The sequence below is a fragment of the Engystomops pustulosus genome, chromosome 3, assembly GCF_040894005.1.
Source record: "Engystomops pustulosus chromosome 3, aEngPut4.maternal, whole genome shotgun sequence".
NCBI classification, from domain to species: domain Eukaryota; kingdom Metazoa; phylum Chordata; class Amphibia; order Anura; family Leptodactylidae; genus Engystomops; species Engystomops pustulosus.
In genome coordinates this window covers 146,324,984-146,343,387 of record NC_092413.1, presented here as the reverse complement: position 1 = coordinate 146,343,387, position 18,404 = coordinate 146,324,984, and the positions used below count along the sequence as shown (strand labels likewise).

The window sequence follows — 18,404 nt, the reverse complement described above, 5'->3', positions numbered from 1 at the left end:
CTACAGGGGGCATGTTTACCAGAGGACAGAAGAGGAAGGGGATGTTGTAGCCCAATTACACTGCAGAATTGGGGGAGGGGTGTTAATTTTATAATTCACAGGAGCCGCCAACTCATTTCAATATCATTGAACCACACCATGTCTAATAAAATGTGGTGTGTCTTCTAAAATTATAACAGACAAGTCATGCAGATTTGTAATTTTTTAATAATTATTTGGAGATTTAGAAGCACAGCAAGGAAACAGTGTATCATCAAACTGGCTCCACAGCACCCTTACTGAATGGTCAGTATGGGAGATTGCAGAGATAAGGTTCCTCAAAGAGAATTACATGAATGGGATCCCCAAATAACACTTATGGTTCAAAGAAACAGGACTTGTGTTCAATAAGATGCAGGAAGCGTTATGTCTCTAGATCATTTTCTGCATTCTCTGGCAGTTTCCGTGACATGTCTGAAAAAAAGCACCACATACATAAAAGTACTACACTTTAACGTCCTCTTACTCTGACCTCGGCAAGCCATATCGATAGAACTGGCTTCAGGAAACTCTGCCTTGCATATAAAATGGACTATTTTCCTGACACAGCCAGGTGACCATCAGAAAATCTTCTGCAATTCAAAAACTGCCTTCAATCACATGGGATGTCAGTATCAGGCATGAGGTTTCATACAAGAAGAAAGAAAATACAATCTCCTGGAAAAATAACGCTATAACAGGGTGCATTAAGAAAATAGGAAAACTTACTGTACAGATCTGTCCCTGCTGCACATTTTAAATCTCCAGAGATAGAGATGACAGGACCAAAGTCACCTGGGGTTTCAGAACCACACAGCAATAAGCAGCCATTTCTATAATCCTCTCTCTGATGGAGTAGCCTACTGAGCGACTTGCACAACAGACCTCTCCAGCAGAGAGAAGGATCCCACAAACGTATAGGCAAGTGTCCTGATCTGTACAGACAACAATCTGCAAACGAAGCAGGGCCTCAGCACTGTTAGCGCTAATGGGTTTACTGTCCCTCCTAGCAGGATGGGTCACCAAGGGTTTTTGGATGGAAAGAGGCTGGTACATTGGTGGTGTGTTGTTAAGTCTGTAAACAATCCAGGAGCAGTTTATGCTGCCTGGAGCCTCTTCCATGTTTTCAGCATCATTAGTGGCGGCTGGAGACCAGACCTTTAACTTTTGACATCTTCTTAGTGGGCTGCCGTTGCTCAGCAAGAGGAGGTCCTTCTCGCTCTGCAAGGTGCTGGTCAGTATCCTGAGCGGTTGAGGAAGCTGTGGCTTTCAGAGTTTTTTTTATATTTGTCACCTAGAAATGAAAGGGGAAAAAAATAAAATTACATAACAAGATGTGATGTTCTATGGAAACTAGACACTGTATGCAGCAATGACGACATTGAATAGCAGGCACAGTTTCTAATTCTAATTTCTTATTGAGAATTTATGCAAGTTGGTTTACACTGACTTAACATTTACAACTATATTTAAAGAATAATTTCTCAAACTTTAACACAAGGATAGACACAAAAAAGGGGAAACTGAATCAATGACATGTTGGTGGCATATGCCCTCTGCTGGCACTGTAAAGAAATACACATATCCTTTGGCTATCGACTTCTCATAGGTCCTTTATTGCTTGGCCTTACTTCCTTGTTATGCATGGTTTCCAGTCCACAGCTGATTCCACAACACTGAGTGAACTTAAGAGATACTGTGGTTGCATCGTTGCTGTGCACACCAGCATGTACCCATTGGATTTCTTTTGCATTTTTACAGTCAACTACATCTCCACACTTTTTTTTTTGCAGATGCATCTGATCTATTCACGTATGCAGTAACCTGCTAAACTTATTCACTGTTCTGGCTTTTGGTGCGGCCGTTCATTTACTCTGGTCATTTTACCTGGAGTTGTATGTTAACGCTCTGCAAAAATAATGAATGGTAGTAAAATGTTGATATATCTATTCAGTCATGGTATGTGGTTGATATTGGGAGACATAGGCACCAGGACTAATACTTTCAATGAATCCAAAAATAAGGATACGCATCAATATCCAGCATCAACATTTTGCAGCAGTTTCCACTTACTTCTGTTTCTATTTGCTGCTGTGTACGGATGTGGTTCTCCTTGTACTGGTTTGCCCTCAGCACTTGCTGTTCGATTCCCATTAAAACTGCTTCACAACCATCACACCTGAAACAACAGGACACTTTGAAATGCTGAACTTATGACTACTGTTATTTCAACCATTTTAACTATGTCCTAGCTAAAGGAAAGGAAATGGACTAGCAAAGCAATTTACTACAGCATTTAGGAGTCAGACACTCACCTATATTTTGAGGATGGCCATGTATGTATTTAAAACTACAGCTGCTGCTATGTCTGCATGTACGTGACCTGTCCTTATAAGGAGGATAGCTACAGAAAAGAGATTATAATACCCCCCATTTCCCTACCCCCTCTTCACCAACATATAATAGTTCAGCGTCTGTAGCCCTCCACCTATGCAGCCCACCCTCTCTTTCCTTTTAATTTTGAAAAATAAAAGAAAAACCTTTACTCCTCTTTCCAGTTTCTCCTTAGTAGCAGAAATCCTCTTTTCTTCTCCTTTGGTTTTAAGGAAGAAAACTCAAAACATCTATATGGGCATAGGACACCCGTGGATTCATTGCTGTGTATAGGCAATGAAGTCAGTTAATTGAAGCATTATGCAGAGACCGGAAGCACCAGCGATGAGTGGGATGGGGCTTATCTGACATATCACTAGGCAAGTATAAATGTTTCCAATTTTTATAGGGGGCAGAGATGTAACAGATGTCAGGACATGCAGTATCCCATATTGCCCTGAAAGGTTTCCTTTAAGTCACAAAAGTTTGTATAAAGAATTAAGTAATGCTACAAATGCTGTGCGTTTTATCCTAATCCTGTTCTGTTATCACTGGCAATGTGCGAGTTCTACATTACTTTTTATCCAAAAAATCTTTTCTCCTGTCAGCAGTGTGTGAATAGCCCTCACAAGCAGTTGACACACAGGTCCATTGTTTTTGGCATATTTTCATGTGCAGGTAGGAGATTTTGCACCAATAGTGCGTCAAACTTTTCAATTTGAATTTAGGCCACAAACCACCAGCTAGTAGGCGATTTAGGTAGGAATTTAGACTTAGATTTATAATATGAGCCACTGTGATGTAACTGGTAAAATATGAAATATCCATGTAATTATCAGTATATGTCGCCCATTGTTAACAACACTGCTTGCTTCTTCAAGACAAAGGCAAACTGCTCCATACTCCATAGCTATAGATAGATGGTCATATTTGATCTGGAAACTGGTTGAGCCTGAACTGCCAATTAAATTTTTGCTCATAATTCGACCATTACTTCAAAGCTAGTAGCCAGAATAAGAACAGAGCATTCAATGTAGAGAAGGTCCTCACCACTCCTGAAGAGTTTTCACAATGCTAGTTATGTCCTTCTTGGGAATGTCCCTTCCAATGCAAAAATCTACTTCTAGCACGTGATTGCGTTGATCCAGTTTGCCCTGAATGATGTCTGTGTATACTGCTTCTATGATCAGATCCTCCAATTCTCGGAGATTCCTCATGTCCAAATCTTTTAGCAGCACGGAGTATGGAATGCACTGGGAAATTACAACAAAATAGTATTAACACAATAATGTAATATCAGTAAGGTCACAGAAAACAACAATTAGGCGCCTCTAAAAATGTCATACAATTCTATTCAGATATAATATGTTATTTGAACATGTTGACATTAAATGTTATGTAAATTTACATGATTGGCTGTGTTAGTGAGCACTCAGTACACCCCAATTATCAAGTACTTACAAGATCATTCTTACCATATACAGTACAAACCAAAAGTTTGGACACACATCATTCAAAGAGTTTTCTGTATTTTCATGACCTTAAAATTGTAGATTCACACTGAAGGCATCAAAACTATGAATTAACACATGTGGAAATATATACTTAACACAAGTGTAAAAGAACTGAAAATATGTCTTATATTCTAGATTCTTCAAAGTAGCCACCTTTTGCTTTGATTACTATTTTGCACACTCTTGGCATTCTCTTGATGAGCTTCAAGAGGTAGTCACCTGAAATGGTCTTCCAACAGTCATGAAGGAGTCCCAGAGATGCTAGGAACTTGTTGGCCCTTTGCCTTCACTCTGCAGCCCAGCTCACCCCAAACCATCTGGATTGGGTACAGCTCTGGTGACTGTGGAGGCCAGGTCCTCTGGCAGTGCAGCCCTTACACAGCCTGAAGGTGTGTTTGGGGTCATTGTCCTGATGAAAAATAAATGATGGACCAACTAAAAGCAAACTGGAAGGAATAGCATGCCACTGCAAGATGCTGTGGTAACCATGATGGCTCAGTATACCTTCAGACTTGAAAAACATCCCCAACAGTGTCACCAGCAAAGCACCCCACACCATCACACCTCCTCCCCCATACTTCACGGTGGGAACAAGGCATGTAGAGACCGCTCATTCACCTTTTCTGCCTCGCACAAAGACACAGTGGTTGCAATCAAAGATCAAATTTGGACTCACAGACCAAAGCACCAATTTACACTGGTCTAATGTCCTAGCAGTGGTTTCCTAGCAGCTAATTTAACCTTGAAGGCTTCTGCACACAGTCTCCTCTTAACAGCTGTTGTAGAGATGTGTCTGCTGCTAGAACTCTGTGTGCCAGTGACCTGATCGCTAATATTTTTTTTTGCAACTTTTGCAGGTTTTTGCAATTGCACTTTGAGACACCTTCAAAGTTTTCCCAATTTGTCATACTGACTGACCTTCATTTCTTGAAGTAATGATAGTCACCCGTTTTTCTTTGCTTAGCTGCTTTTTTTCTAGCGATAATAAATTCTAAGAGTCTATTCAGTAGGACTATCAGCTGTGTATCCACCTGACTTCTGCAGATCATAACTGATAGTCCCAACCCCATTTAGGGTTTTTGGTCCGTTTTTAAGCATGTAGTTTCAGTCTGTTTAAAAATTAATGCATTTTAAACCGCATCCGTTTATGACCGTTTACCATGCGTTTGGCTGCTTAGAACCCGTTTATCTATTAAGATAATTAGAAGAAACGCAAACGTTTCTAAAATGCATGTGTTTTTAAACGGACTGAAAACGCATGCTTAAAAAAGGACCAAAATTGCCATAAGGGCATCACCCTTATAAGGCAAGAAATCCCTCTTATTAAACATGACAGGGCACCCGTGATGTGAAAACCTTTTCTGCAGATATCAAAAGAAAGCGGATGCCCATGAATGAGTAAATATAATAATTTTATTGATTTCACAGATACAAAAAGAGTTAAAAACAATTAAAAAAGCACTCTAGGTGCTCTAAAAATACCCTTGTCCCCAGTGCACAATAGTAAGCAATTCAATACATGTAAACAGGCTACAATATTCATCTACGAGATGCCATCAATGCAATATATCACATAGAGTGTAGTATGATAAGTATATAGTATAGAAAGTGCTAGGATAGCCACTGTTTTACCTGAATAAAGGACGTCAGTGTTGGGCACTGGGGGCAGTAATCCCCACGCGTTTCGCCTGTACCAACAGGCTTCCTCAGGGGTAGCTATTGTGCACTGGGGACAAGGGTATTTTTAGAGCACCTAGGGTGCTTTTTTAATTGTTTTTAACTCTTTTTGTATCTGTGAAATCAATAAAATTATTATATTTACTCATTCATGGGCATCCGCTTTCTTTTGATATCTGCATATTCACTTTTGGATGCTCTCCTCTACTCCTGACCCATATCTTCTGGGTAATGTGAAAACCTTTTCTGGTGACTACCTATTAAAGCTCATCAAGAGAATGCCAAGAGAGTGCAAAGCAAAAGGTGGTTACTGAAGAACCTGGAATATATTTTCAGTTTTTTTTCACACTTTTATGTTAAGTATATAAATCCACATAGAAAATAGAGAAACCTCTTTGAATGAGAAGAGGTGTCCAAACATTTGGTTTGTACTGTACATATGCAGCAGTCAAAGCCCTTGCCAATCAGCTAGTTATCTTTATATTGTGGATAGGGAATAACCTAAAGGAAATCTACCATGAAAATTGAGCAGGTTTAGTCATTTAAGATGGTGATTTTAGAAGGAAGGAGGTCATGGATAACAAATATAGGAAGATTACCACAGTCACAGTGCCTGGTCTTATAATACACAGGAGCCGCTGACTCATTTTAGTATCATCACACAGAGCAATTGGTTTTGTGGGCTAGATGTGCCTGACAGGTTCCATTTAAATACTTTGGACAACTATTAAAGGGGTTTCCCCATAAACAAAAGTTAGACCCTATCCACGGAATTATACCACGGGCTTATTCCTCATGGAATTTTGCTTTATGCTGGATCAACAATATAGTAAGATGGGCTGAACTGGATATGGATGCATGTTTTTTTTTAAGCCTTACAAACTAAATTACATTGGAAAAACTGTACACAGTCTTAGGCCTCATATATGCTACGGCTCAGGTGAGCATACAGCCAGGTGAAGAAGGGAGAACTCCTCACCCCTCCCATCTCCATTGAAAGCCAAGTGGCTGCATTGTAATAGGGCAGAATAAAGGGCATGCTCTATATTTTTCTGTGCTGCCATGATGCGGCGAGACAGCATGTGTTTACCGAAACCCCGACTGGGTGCAATGATGCAAATTGTACGGCCCAATAGGTTTGTGTGTTGGGGCCTTCTACACATGAATGTTCCTCTAGAGCCCTTGGTCAACAGAGAAAAAGAAGTGCATAAATAAAAGAAAAGCACATTCCATATTTTAGTGATGCCATCACATATTGTGAGATTAAAACACCTTTAAGATAAATATTGCCACTACTGTCTGTCTGACAGATCTTTGCTCTTAGTAAAATCTTTTATAGAAATTTCCAGCAGTATGGATATTATGGGGCAGATTTATCAAGCTGTCTGAAAGTCAGAATATTCCTAGTTGCCCATGGCAACCAATCACAGCTCCCCTTTAGAATATTCATGAGAACTGGTAAAATGAAAGCTGAACTGTAATTGGTTGCCATGGGCAACTAGGAATATTCTGACTCTCAGACAGCTTGATAAATCTGCCCCCGTGTGTTGTATAAGCCCTATTGATCGTGTATGTGTATATGTCATCTAGATTACCTTCATTCTGGACGCAAGGCTCACGATTGTCAGGTGTTTCAGCTTGTTTTTCTGTACTGCTGAAAGTTCTGGCAAAGTATCCTTTAATGCTAGGAAATAAAAGATAGAGTGAGGCAATGTACAAAACTCCAAAATTTTATTTGTTTGCTGGGATAACATGCATTAGACAAAAATGTAAATCTAAGAATCTTACCGACATAATCCGGATATGTCCCATAAGCAAACAAGTTCAGGAGCTGTAAGTAGCCAGAATGTGGACTATCTGCAAGCTATAGGAAGAAACCAAGATATGAAATTTTGGTAAACCACAGAACAGCCAACAATGTGACTATGAGCTACATCATTTTAAGTATATCCCACCTATAGTCACACATTCTTTAAAAATGTAGAAAAAAAACTTGTTATTGAGCAAAGGACAACTTTTACTTATAAAAATATACTTCGTGTGATAGTGGCAATGTTTCATTATTTTTATTTTAGCCTGTTTGGTCAAATCATACATTATCAACAAGCTGTACATGGAGAAACAAAGCAATACTGTGACTGGAGGATCAATTCATTTACATAACATATTTTACTTGTAAGTAAAGGCTATACAAAAACAAAACAGCACAACAACATTTTCTCCCATATCTCATGTACGCAAGTATCAGGCTCCAAATTACAATCAGCCAATGCTTCCTGCATCACTCCAAGGTCCTGTAAAGCTGTTATTGTTCCAGCCAGGACAGAGCTAGGGGATGGGGCCAGGAAATATTACATAATTGCACTATACTAACTCTTGCCCACACGGTTTATAGCTAAAAAAAAATCATATTCCTGCTCCCACAAATTAACCTTGTAAGCCTACCTAGCACCCTGCCTGAAGGAGCAGGAAGTGTTATTCAGGTAGTGTGTGTCTCAGCTCAACTCTGCCGGCAGGAGCGTAACTAGGAGAGGCTGGGCCCCATATAAGACTTCTGCATTGGGCCCCATAGCCATTAGAAAATATTTGTATACTCAAACATAGAATCACACATATTTTACACTCATACACTCAGTTATAAATACTCACGCACAGTTCTATGCTCATGCACATACATTCATAAACTCATGTGCACAGGTTTATGCACACTATATACATACAGTATATACACATCTTATATACAGACACATATAGTATATGCACTGTTTATACACAGTATATATATATATACACACAAACACTTAAAATGCACATATACATACACACAAATTACATATATCATATATACACGATATACATAGGAAAAACACACCTTATACACACACATACAGCATATACACCTCACATATAGATCATATACATGTCCATACATTTATATACTCAAACACTCAACACTGTATCCCTGGAAGTCTTCAAGCTAAACTGTTATATACGGAGCATACATATTGTATACGTATTATGCTGTACGATGTGCTGCATAATATTTGTACTGGTGCAGCACCTCCTCCATTCTTCTTCCTCCAGGCTGCCTGACACGCTGGACCCCTTAGCATCTGCTATAGCTGCTACCCCTGTTGTTGCACCCCTGTCTTCTGGTATGCCCCTCATCCCACCTCCCTTCGGAAGAGCAAAGCATGGCATCAGCTGAAGGGAGAAGGTATGTAGGACATGCCAGAAGACATGAGCTGAGAAACACACTGCCACAGATGAATAACAGATGCCCTTGTGACTTGCTGCTCCTCCTTGCAGGGTGCTAGTAGACTTACAAAGTTGAATGGGGAAAGGGATTATAACACTATAATTACTATTGCCCACTGTTTTTAGCTAAAAAAAAATGCATAACAATCTGTCATTAGAATATGTTTATTAGTCACAATCTGGTGACAGGTCCCTTAATGGCTATGAAATATGTACATGTTGACATATGGATCTACCCACATATACCCACTCAAAGAAGCAGAAAATGCTAAGGCATCAGTTTGCATATCAAACACGACTAAAGCATTATCTGGAGGAGTATGGCTTCAGGGTGTACATGCGCTGGTATTTTATAAAGGGGCTTCTTACCTCTTGTACTGGGGGTAAATCTAGAAGTTCTCCAAATACATAAACTCCTGGAGCTTCTAATACTTGGTTGATGAGAGCTGGAAGAGCTGAACCTTTAGCACCTTTGGCTAGTAAGATGAATTGCTCCAGGAGACTACTGGATGGTTTCTGTTCTCCTGCCATACTACAATTTGAGGTCTAAGAGCTGTAAAAGAGAAGATACGTGATAAGATTGTGTAGAAAACTTCAGTAAAAAGTAACCATTCATAACAGCTACACATAGAACATATGGGTTACAGGCACGGCTGTGGAGGCAGTCATGATAAAATGAACCAACACAAACATGTAAAACAATTATGAAATTTCCTTTAACCCTTTATTTACCAGGGTATTTTTCACTCCCCATCTTGAAAAATCTAACATTTTTCCATATAAACAGAGAGGTGGGGGACAGAAGGTACACACCAAACAATCGATTTCTCCAAGATTTAGATTTTGGAATATATTGCAACTGCTGTACAGGCTCACAACATGTTTCAGGGAAAACTAGTCCCCTTTTTCAAGTGTAATTTATCTGTAGACAGGTAGGGGAACATACAAAAATACAAACCAGCAGGTGTATGTTCCCCTACCTATCTTCAGATACATTTCACTTGAAAAGGGGGCTAGTTGTCCCTGAAACGCATTGTGACCCGATACAGCCCTTTATTATATCATTAATCAATAAATTTGAAATATATTCCTTTCAAAATCTTGTAGAAACTGATTGCTTGGTGTCCCACCTCTCTTTACCTATACATACTCCAGCTGGCCCAGCACCCCAAGCCTGGGGGTAACAAGACATCTGCTGCACCGTTGATTCTTACTACATACGCCAATACTAGAGTTGAACCAAACTAGGTGAGCATATATTAACACATCACTATATGATTATATCAACTGTACGTCATCACCCTATTGTTCCACCTTTTTCTGCTATTTTAAATTGCACTACATAGTGACTGCATTTAATATTCCATGCCGTGTACTGGGGAGCAGGGAAAAAATTCTAAATACAGTGAAATAGTGGAAAAACGCATTAGCGAAAAATTCTTTGGGCTTGGTTTTTCCGCCTCTAACTTTGCATCCCAAATTACATGTTTCCTTTATGGGTCAGTACAATCACAGGGATACTAAAGGAGGCATTAGACTCTTGAAAAATGACTTGTTACCCGTCATACCTAAAAGAGCCCTGTTCTTGAGAATGTTGGGAGGCGCAGGAGTCATACCAGACACTGTTGCTGAAGATCCTCTAAGCATAGCTTTAGTAAGAACAAGTAATCACTGGGTGCTAGAGTCACCAGCAGGCCGGGTGCACAACACTGACTGTATGTTATACGGCTCCCACAACAGGCAGGACCATGTCTGGTAACGCTGGCTGATCATCCCAATAGACACAGGACTGTGTGAGGAGCAGCTCCAGTGACTCGGCTGCTTCCTGCCCAGTGTAAGCAGCACCGGCCCGCTCTGATAGGACACGGACTCCCAGTATGGGACACACCGTGCTGGGCCTTTCCTGGGCCCGGTCTCCGCACCTCTCCCCTAGTCACCCCGGGCAGAGCAGCGGTGGGCCGGCCCTCACCTCGCTCTCCCGGGCCTCCCCGTCCACAAGCACCACAGGAGACCAACGCTACCATCTACCTTACCGCTCCTCTGCTCAGGGCACACTCTATCCGGCTCTACCGTGTGGTTGTCAGGCAGCCATGACAGCGCCGGGTCCGCTGCGATCACCTTCCCCCGGAAACAAAGTCCCGGCTCTCTGGTGCCACACGAAACCCGAGCCCCATTCCTGAGGACGTCACGGGGTGGAGAGAGCCGCTTGTCTGTACACCGCCTGCAGCACATGAGGTGATGGTATATTGTACAGTACACTCGGCCTACTGCAATGTGATAGCAAGAACCTCTATATACTTATTATTAACTATCATTGGTCAATTACGGGCCCTACAGTAATATCACATGTGATGGTCATGGACGTGTCTAATAATCTCTATATGCAGAGGAGGACATTTTTATTTTAAAAATAATAAAGCTCCACCTTGCACTGTCCTTAGCTATGTGTGACCCCTGCAAGTGGGAGGGTTATCAAACACTGGCCTATTGTGAGTCCTGGCCTTTACCACACCGGGTGTATCAGGAGGCTCTGGAGGATGGCTGCGCTGGCGGAACATTCTCAACCAGGTTCTGTCTGGCGTAGAATTGCCCAATAACCGCAAGAACCTGTCATCAGGGACCTTATTTTCACTAAAGACAGGTTACACAAGCCCATCATTGCTGCATTGCAAATATGTCTTTCTGTTTTCTCTAAGCATTTGCTTTGCAATATAATTGTGTGGTATAACTTACCTTGTGCAGCCCAGGGGTTGGGCTTTGGTTTGGATGCATTTCAAAAAACAACATGTGACTTGTCTGTGCTGCAGACTTCTCAGCTCCCAGTCCCCACCTTTGTGCTCCTGTACAGCTCCTCCCTCCTGCTCCTTTACTCAGACAAAGAACTGAGTTTACCTTTTGTTGACCTGACATCAGTGGGAGAGGGAGGAGCTGTACAGAAACACAAAGGTGGGGGCTGAGAGCCGAGGAGTGAGCAGCACAGACAAGTCACATGTTGTTTTCTGAAATGCATCCAAACCAAAGCCCTACCCCTGGGACTACGCAGAGGATTGTGTCAGGGCACGAGGTAAGTTATAACACACAATTATATTGTAATGCAGATACTTAGAGATAGCAGAAAGACATTTTTGCAATGCAGCTGCAATCAGCTTTTGCAACCTGTCTTTAGTGAAAATTAGGTCACAGGTGACAGGTTCCCTTTAAGAACCAAGCCACTTAAGGACTTTCAGACCAAACCCAATTTTTACATTTTCCCTGTATAAGTAGTTATAACCTTTATGTGACTTTGAGAGGCCCAAATAGTAGTAAAACCCCATAAACTATGTTGTAATATGGTCCAGGACAGGATCAGTGGCTGCCATTCATCTGCTCGAACGTGAGCTCCCAGGTTATGGACATCAGTTTGAGTTTGTCTCCACATTCTTCTTCATGTTTGGTTGTAAACATTACTGCATGGGAAAAACTTATATTGGTAAAGAACTACAACTCCCCGAATGCCCTGGATTGTTGGTCCATAGGGCTCGTTTATACTGTTACTGAAGGCAGTCAATCAGAGTAAGCCTTGCTTTTCTAAGGCTGCTTTGTTAATAATAAAGCTGTGCTGCTATGGGAGACCAGACCTATGTAGCGTTGGCGGATGGCGATGCCCCTGATCCTTTTCCATAATGTCAGTGAATATTCATCCTCATAGAATGTAAGCTCTAACTAACCGGTTTTCGAGGTCATCTGCTCTGTCAATTGAAGCCGACATCTGACACTGGAGATCTCTGATCTGTGCCGGCATTGGCCTTTGGACGTCTTTAATCTCAGACACTCTGCGCTCAGTTTCAGTGATCCCTTCTTGGCCTTATGTACATCATGTCTCAGTATGACAAACTCTTGCCGCAATTTATTCACTTTGGTGACCATTTTGGATTGACACAGGTTAATGGCCGATAGCACTTCTGCAAACTTGTGGTCCAGCAAAGTAGCAGGGTCGGATAGGTCAGGTATAGCTTAGTCGTCTTCCTCCTGTTACCCATGGCAGCACGAGGTAGTAGTAGTGGATAATCAGACTGCATTAGCTTTAGTCAGCGGGTATTTGCAGTAATAAGTACTCCAGGAGTATATATCAGAACTTCACTAGACAGTCCCTGAAAGGGTTAATATATAACAGGTCCATAAGGCACAGGATCCCCAGCAGGCTACATAGTATGTGGGGGAACGTACGTCCTGGGCGGCGGAGTGAAGGTCCTACCTCCCTTTCTTCAAGCCGATCAGGGATGGAGACAGAGGTCGCACTAACATTTTTCCAGAAGGGTAAAAATACTCCTCTCACCATTTTTGAGGAGTATTTTTACCCGAGAAGGAGTATGAAAATTTCGGTAAAACACAGCACACATAGCAAACGCACACACTCCACTCACACAGCACACACAACACTACACTCACACAGAACGCACACACAACGCTCCACTCACACAGCACGCACACACAACGCTCCACTCACACAGCACACACAGCAAACACTACACTACACTCACACAGCAAACACTACACTACACTCACACAGCAAACACTACACTACACTCAAACAGCACACACAGCACTCACCCGGCCTTGCACTTAAAGGGGTATTCTCATCTGGGCACTTACATTCAGTTTCATTAATCGGCCAAATATAAACATTTCTTCAATTGGATGTTATGAAAAGAAATGTTCCTGTGTGGAGATAATTTCTCATAAATGTAACCATGTTGTCCCTTAGAAACGAGATGGCTTCCTCGGATACGGCCACGTCTGATAGATTGAGTGCACAAAGAAAAAAAAGCTTATTGTATATGAAATGTCCGGGGAGTTGCTGCAGGTCCTACAGCCGTCCTGTGGTAATGATTGCTGAATCCTGGTGGTCTGGCAGGGCTCTATAGCGCAAGTCTGGCCACCGCTGCCAGAGTGTGACGTGGTCGTATCCGAGGAAGCTATCTCGTTTCTAAGGGACAGAATAACTACATTTATGAGAAATTATCTTCACACAGGAACATTTTTTTTAATAACATCCAATTGAAGAAATGTTTACATATGGCAAATGAATTTAATTAAATGTAAATGCCCAGATGGGAATACCCCTTTAAGTCCCGTCGGGATCACACAGGTAGAAATGGAGCAGCAGCCCCGCTGTCCACATGTCTCCCCTGGGGCCGGTGCTCTCACTCCGGGTCTCTCCGGCGCGCCCCTTAGTCACGTGTCCCGCTGAGCGGTCTGGCCCGCGCTGTGATCGCGCTACTGACATTTCCCTCTTGCAGCGCGCGCTGAACCTCTCAGCCTGCGCGCTACACGGAATAATTGCCAAGCATGACTTTACGCATGGCAATTATTTTGGGGGTTAATGCAACCTCTTGATGGAGACATTTAGTGGGTGCAGCAGCAGGAGATGGGAGCAGGACACCGTTTCGTGTCGGCCAACCAGGAGTGAGGCAGGTCGGGGTAGGTTTTCAATTACACACGGCCACTTGGTGACATGTGGGCAGGGAGACAAACATCCCACGTAGCGCTTGAGGCACGGAGGTAGAGCGGCAGCATGGGCAGGGTAGCGCTGGCGGCGGCCGCCGCAATACTTCACTGGCTTGCTGCAGAAGGTGTCTAGAACCGGAATACTGTAGACAGGGTGGGTTGGCTTGGGGATGGCTGCCTGTGGGTCGGGATTCAGTTAGGGTCCCTAGGAGCTCGTCAGTACACGTCTGTTCAGTCCGGCATCTGGCCACACTCCCTAGCTGGTATATATTTATATATGTGGTGTATTCATTACTATTAGTATTATATAGGTATGTGGGTATTGGTGTGGAGATATATATTTATGTGCGTCTGTAATTCAGTGTTTATTATATATGCTGTCATTGTATCTGTATTTGTACTGTATACATGGTGATGTAGATAGAAATATAGATACAGTATAGAAAGATAGATGTACAGATGTGATGCATGTATAGTGTATGTGTGCATATGGCTGTGGGACATGTATAGATGGGGTCGCAGTGAGGAAGTAGGTATATGGGGCAAAAAGTGCAAAATCTGCTCACCGTCACTGTTACGCTGGAAGAGATTTTTTTGTATTCGAGACCAAGGTCCGTCAATAAAAGCATGAAGTTTTAACTTTCAAACATTGATGTCCAATTCCTGTAGCTGGGTCCAAGTCTACTAAAAAGCATGCAGGTATATGGGGCCCCTGATTCTAATTTTGCATTGGGGCCCACTGGAGTCTTGTTACGCCACTGTCTGTCACCCTAATCTTCCATAGATTTTATTGCAGACCTACCCGTCTCTCAAAGCAAAACAGTTATTTGGGTGGTTTGTGACAGGTTTTCAAAGATGTGCCATTTGATACCCCTGAAGAAACTCCATAATGCTAAGGTTTTAGCTTCCTAGTTCATTAGACACATAATACTTAAGCATACAGTAGAATTTCTGAAAACTTTGGGCCACATTTACTAAGGTACGTGCACCAGTTTTCTGTTAGACTTTGCAATTTTTTTTAGATTCAAACTGCTTGAACAGCGTGCAGTAGTAAAGCGAAGTAGTGTCCGTGCCGCATATGTGTCACAAGGAACCCTTTCATTTGACACCGTGCCACATAAAAGGTTGGTATATAAAATGAGACTGCTGGGGATAGGAGAAAATCTGTGTATTTGGGTAAGTAATTGGCTTAGTGATAGAAAACAGAGGGTCGTCATTAATGGCACATTCTCAGATTGGGTTGAGCTTACTAGTGGAGTGCCACAGGGGTCAGTATTGGGGCCACTTCTTTAATATTTTTATTAATGACCTTGTAGTGGGTTTACACAGTCAAGTTTCAATATTTGCAGATGATACTAAGCTGTGTAAAGTAATAAATACTGAGGTCGATAGTTTAGCATTACAGAGGGATTTGTGGAAGCTTGAGGAGTGGGCAGAGAAATGGTTGATGAGATTTAATGTAGATAAATGTAAAGTTATGCACTTGGGCCATGGAAACTAAAAGTATAATTATGTTCTAAACGGTCAATTACTTGGTAAAACTGGAGCTGAAAAGGACTTGGGGGTATTGGTGGATGGTAAACTTAATTTTAGTGACCAGAGCCAGGCAGCTGCTGCCAAAGCAAATAAAATTATGGGATGTATCAAGAGAGGAATAGATTCTCATGATAAAGACATAGTTTTGCCCTTATACAAATCCCTGGTCAGACCACACATGGAATATTGTGTACAGTTTTGGGCACCAGTGTATAAAAAGGATATAGTAGAGCTGGAACGGGTGCAGAGGAGAGCAACCAGGATTATTAGGGGAATGGGGGGATTAGAATACAATGACAGATTACAAAATTTGGGATTATTCAGTTTAGAAAAAAAGACGGGGAGACCTCATTACAATATACAAATACCTGAACGGACAGTACAAGGATCTCTCCAAAGATCTTTTTATACCTAGGCCTGTGACCAGGACAAGGGGGCATCCTCTGTGCCTAGAGGAGAGGCGATTCTACCATAGCCATAGACAAAGGTTCTTTACTGTAAGAGCAGTGAGACTGTGGAACTCTCTGCCGCAGGAGGTTGTTATGGAGGACTCTATGTACATGTTCAAGAGAGGCCTGGATGACTTTCTGGAGAGCAAAAATATCACGGGTTATGGGGATAAAACATTTATTTAGTTCTTAAAGGTTGGACTTGATGGACTTGCGTCTTTTTCAAGCCTTATATACTATGATGCTATGTCGCGGCTGCACTATTCTTCAGGGAAACGAATTTCAGCATTGAAATGGGAGTTCCATTGCACAGTCGGACTGTGTGCCACATTTAACATGCAAAGTCCTACAGAAGTGTTGTCGGACAGCTCATGTTAAAGGGGACTAAATTAGACTCTGAGACAATTTTTAAGGTGTTATGTCTTTGATTCTCAGCAAAAGGCAATTCCTTCCTCTTGCAGAGTCTGCTCTGAACCATAGAGTAAACTCTTTCACCAAAGTTTTGCTGTTCTATTATGGGTAATTATGGGTCTAACCCCAAATACTTTTGCAATATCCCCCACCGGGGCCTAGCCCTTTCTTGTGGCTTGGAGGCAGCTGGGGTCCAGAATACCGGAGTGGCTGCCTAGTGCAACCTTGGGCACGCAGTGGTCATGGTGCTTGATATGGGGACCGGAGGGCTGACCTACAGCCTGGCAGGTCTCCAGCAGGTGGTGTGTGCTAGAAATATGTAGGGAGAGGCTGATGCAATGGTTTCTCCCTGGGGCAATCCCTGAGATGTCCATAGGATGAGTGCCTGGGCGTGGGGGTAAGCAGCCGTATCCAGGGATCAGACGGAGGCAATGTTGTGCAAATCAACTTACAGTTCTCTATTGAACAGTAGTCAATGGCCAAACATGATAACAGCAGATTCTTTATGCTGGGATGCTCATGGAGAGTTGGTCTGCAGGAAAGGTGCATGCAGCCTGATAGTAGATGCAGGCTGGGCTGGTTCAGATTGAACTGAGTCCATGTGGTGGAAGCTGCAGCTCTGGTTTTAAGAAATTATTAATCCAGTGTCCTCTAGATTGCAGAGGCATTGCAGGTTGCAGTTTGTATTCACATTGTATTCCACAAATCGCTGTTGAAAAAATATATTCCTCCAGTCTCGTACAGCTCCTGTTATTATTCATGGAGACTTGAAATTTGAGATGGAATAAATTCTTGATTCTCGCAGGGTTCACAAAGTGGTTCACAATTTAGTGCATTGGACGGGGTATGACCCGAAGAAGCATACATGGGTCTCCTCAGGTTGTACCATTGCCAAAACGCTTAAAACCCTAGTGGTCCTAATGAGGGTCGGGTGGCCCCTTATAAGAGGGACGGTATTGTTGGATCTGTGTCAGCGTTTTTCTCTGTTGGTACTATCTGGCTGAGAATAACTACATTTCTATCTGCTTCTCTTCAGTCAGCACTTTGAACAGTGGTCTAATGCTGGGCCACAAACTGAAGCTGTCTTGCCCGTCTCTCTGAACGCATTGTGATGGACTGGCAATGGTTACTTGGAGTAGAGGTTCTAATCACTTAAATATGCTGTGTGTACTATACCCATTGTTGGTCAAAGGACATCTACCATCAGGATGAAGGATTGTAAACCAAGCACACTGACATATTGGTCTGTGCCCCCTCTGGAAGGATCTGCTCTTCTTTTAGCTTCTTATGCCCTGGTTTTTTTTTTAACCGGTTAAGGACCGGGCCCTTTCCTGTTTTTTCATGTCCATTTTTCACTCCCCACCTTCAAAAACCTATAACTTTTTTATTTTTACACGTAAAGAGCTGTGTGACGGCTTGTTTTCTGCTAAACAAATTGCACTTTGTAGTTATGGTATCAAATATTTCATGCCATGTACTCGGAAGCGGGAAAAAAATTCCAAATGCAGTGAAAATGGTGAAAAAACGCATTTGCGGGCTTGGATATTACGTCTTTCACTGAGCGCCCCAAATGACATGTCTACTTCATTCTTTGGGTCGGTACGATTAAGGGGATACCAAATTTGTATAGGTTTTATAATGTTTTCATACATTTACAAAAATTAAAACCTCCTGTACAAAA

At 42.2% G+C, this 18,404-nt stretch overlaps 1 protein-coding gene across 4 annotated transcripts; it reads right to left on the bottom strand.

The window, feature by feature from the left end:
* Positions 1 to 189: 189 nt before the first annotated feature.
* Positions 190 to 11,696, bottom strand: COPS7B (COP9 signalosome subunit 7B). Of its 4 annotated transcripts, none has more exons than XM_072142464.1 (7): positions 11,574 to 11,696; positions 9,210 to 9,393; positions 7,371 to 7,446; positions 7,178 to 7,266; positions 3,442 to 3,644; positions 2,092 to 2,197; positions 190 to 1,312 (listed from the first exon to the last, which is right to left on the bottom strand). In XM_072142464.1, exons 2-7 carry the CDS (start codon positions 9,369 to 9,371, stop codon positions 1,154 to 1,156), a joined length of 795 nt encoding a protein of 264 aa, XP_071998565.1. In that variant the 5' UTR covers positions 9,372 to 9,393; positions 11,574 to 11,696; the 3' UTR covers positions 190 to 1,153. The 4 variants fall into 4 exon arrangements, with proteins under 4 accessions (XP_071998565.1, XP_071998564.1, XP_071998563.1 ...); XM_072142463.1 differs by lacking the exon at positions 11,574 to 11,696 and adding an exon at positions 10,869 to 11,038; XM_072142462.1 differs by lacking the exon at positions 11,574 to 11,696 and adding an exon at positions 10,874 to 11,037.
* Between the last annotated feature and the right edge of the window lie 6,708 nt (positions 11,697 to 18,404).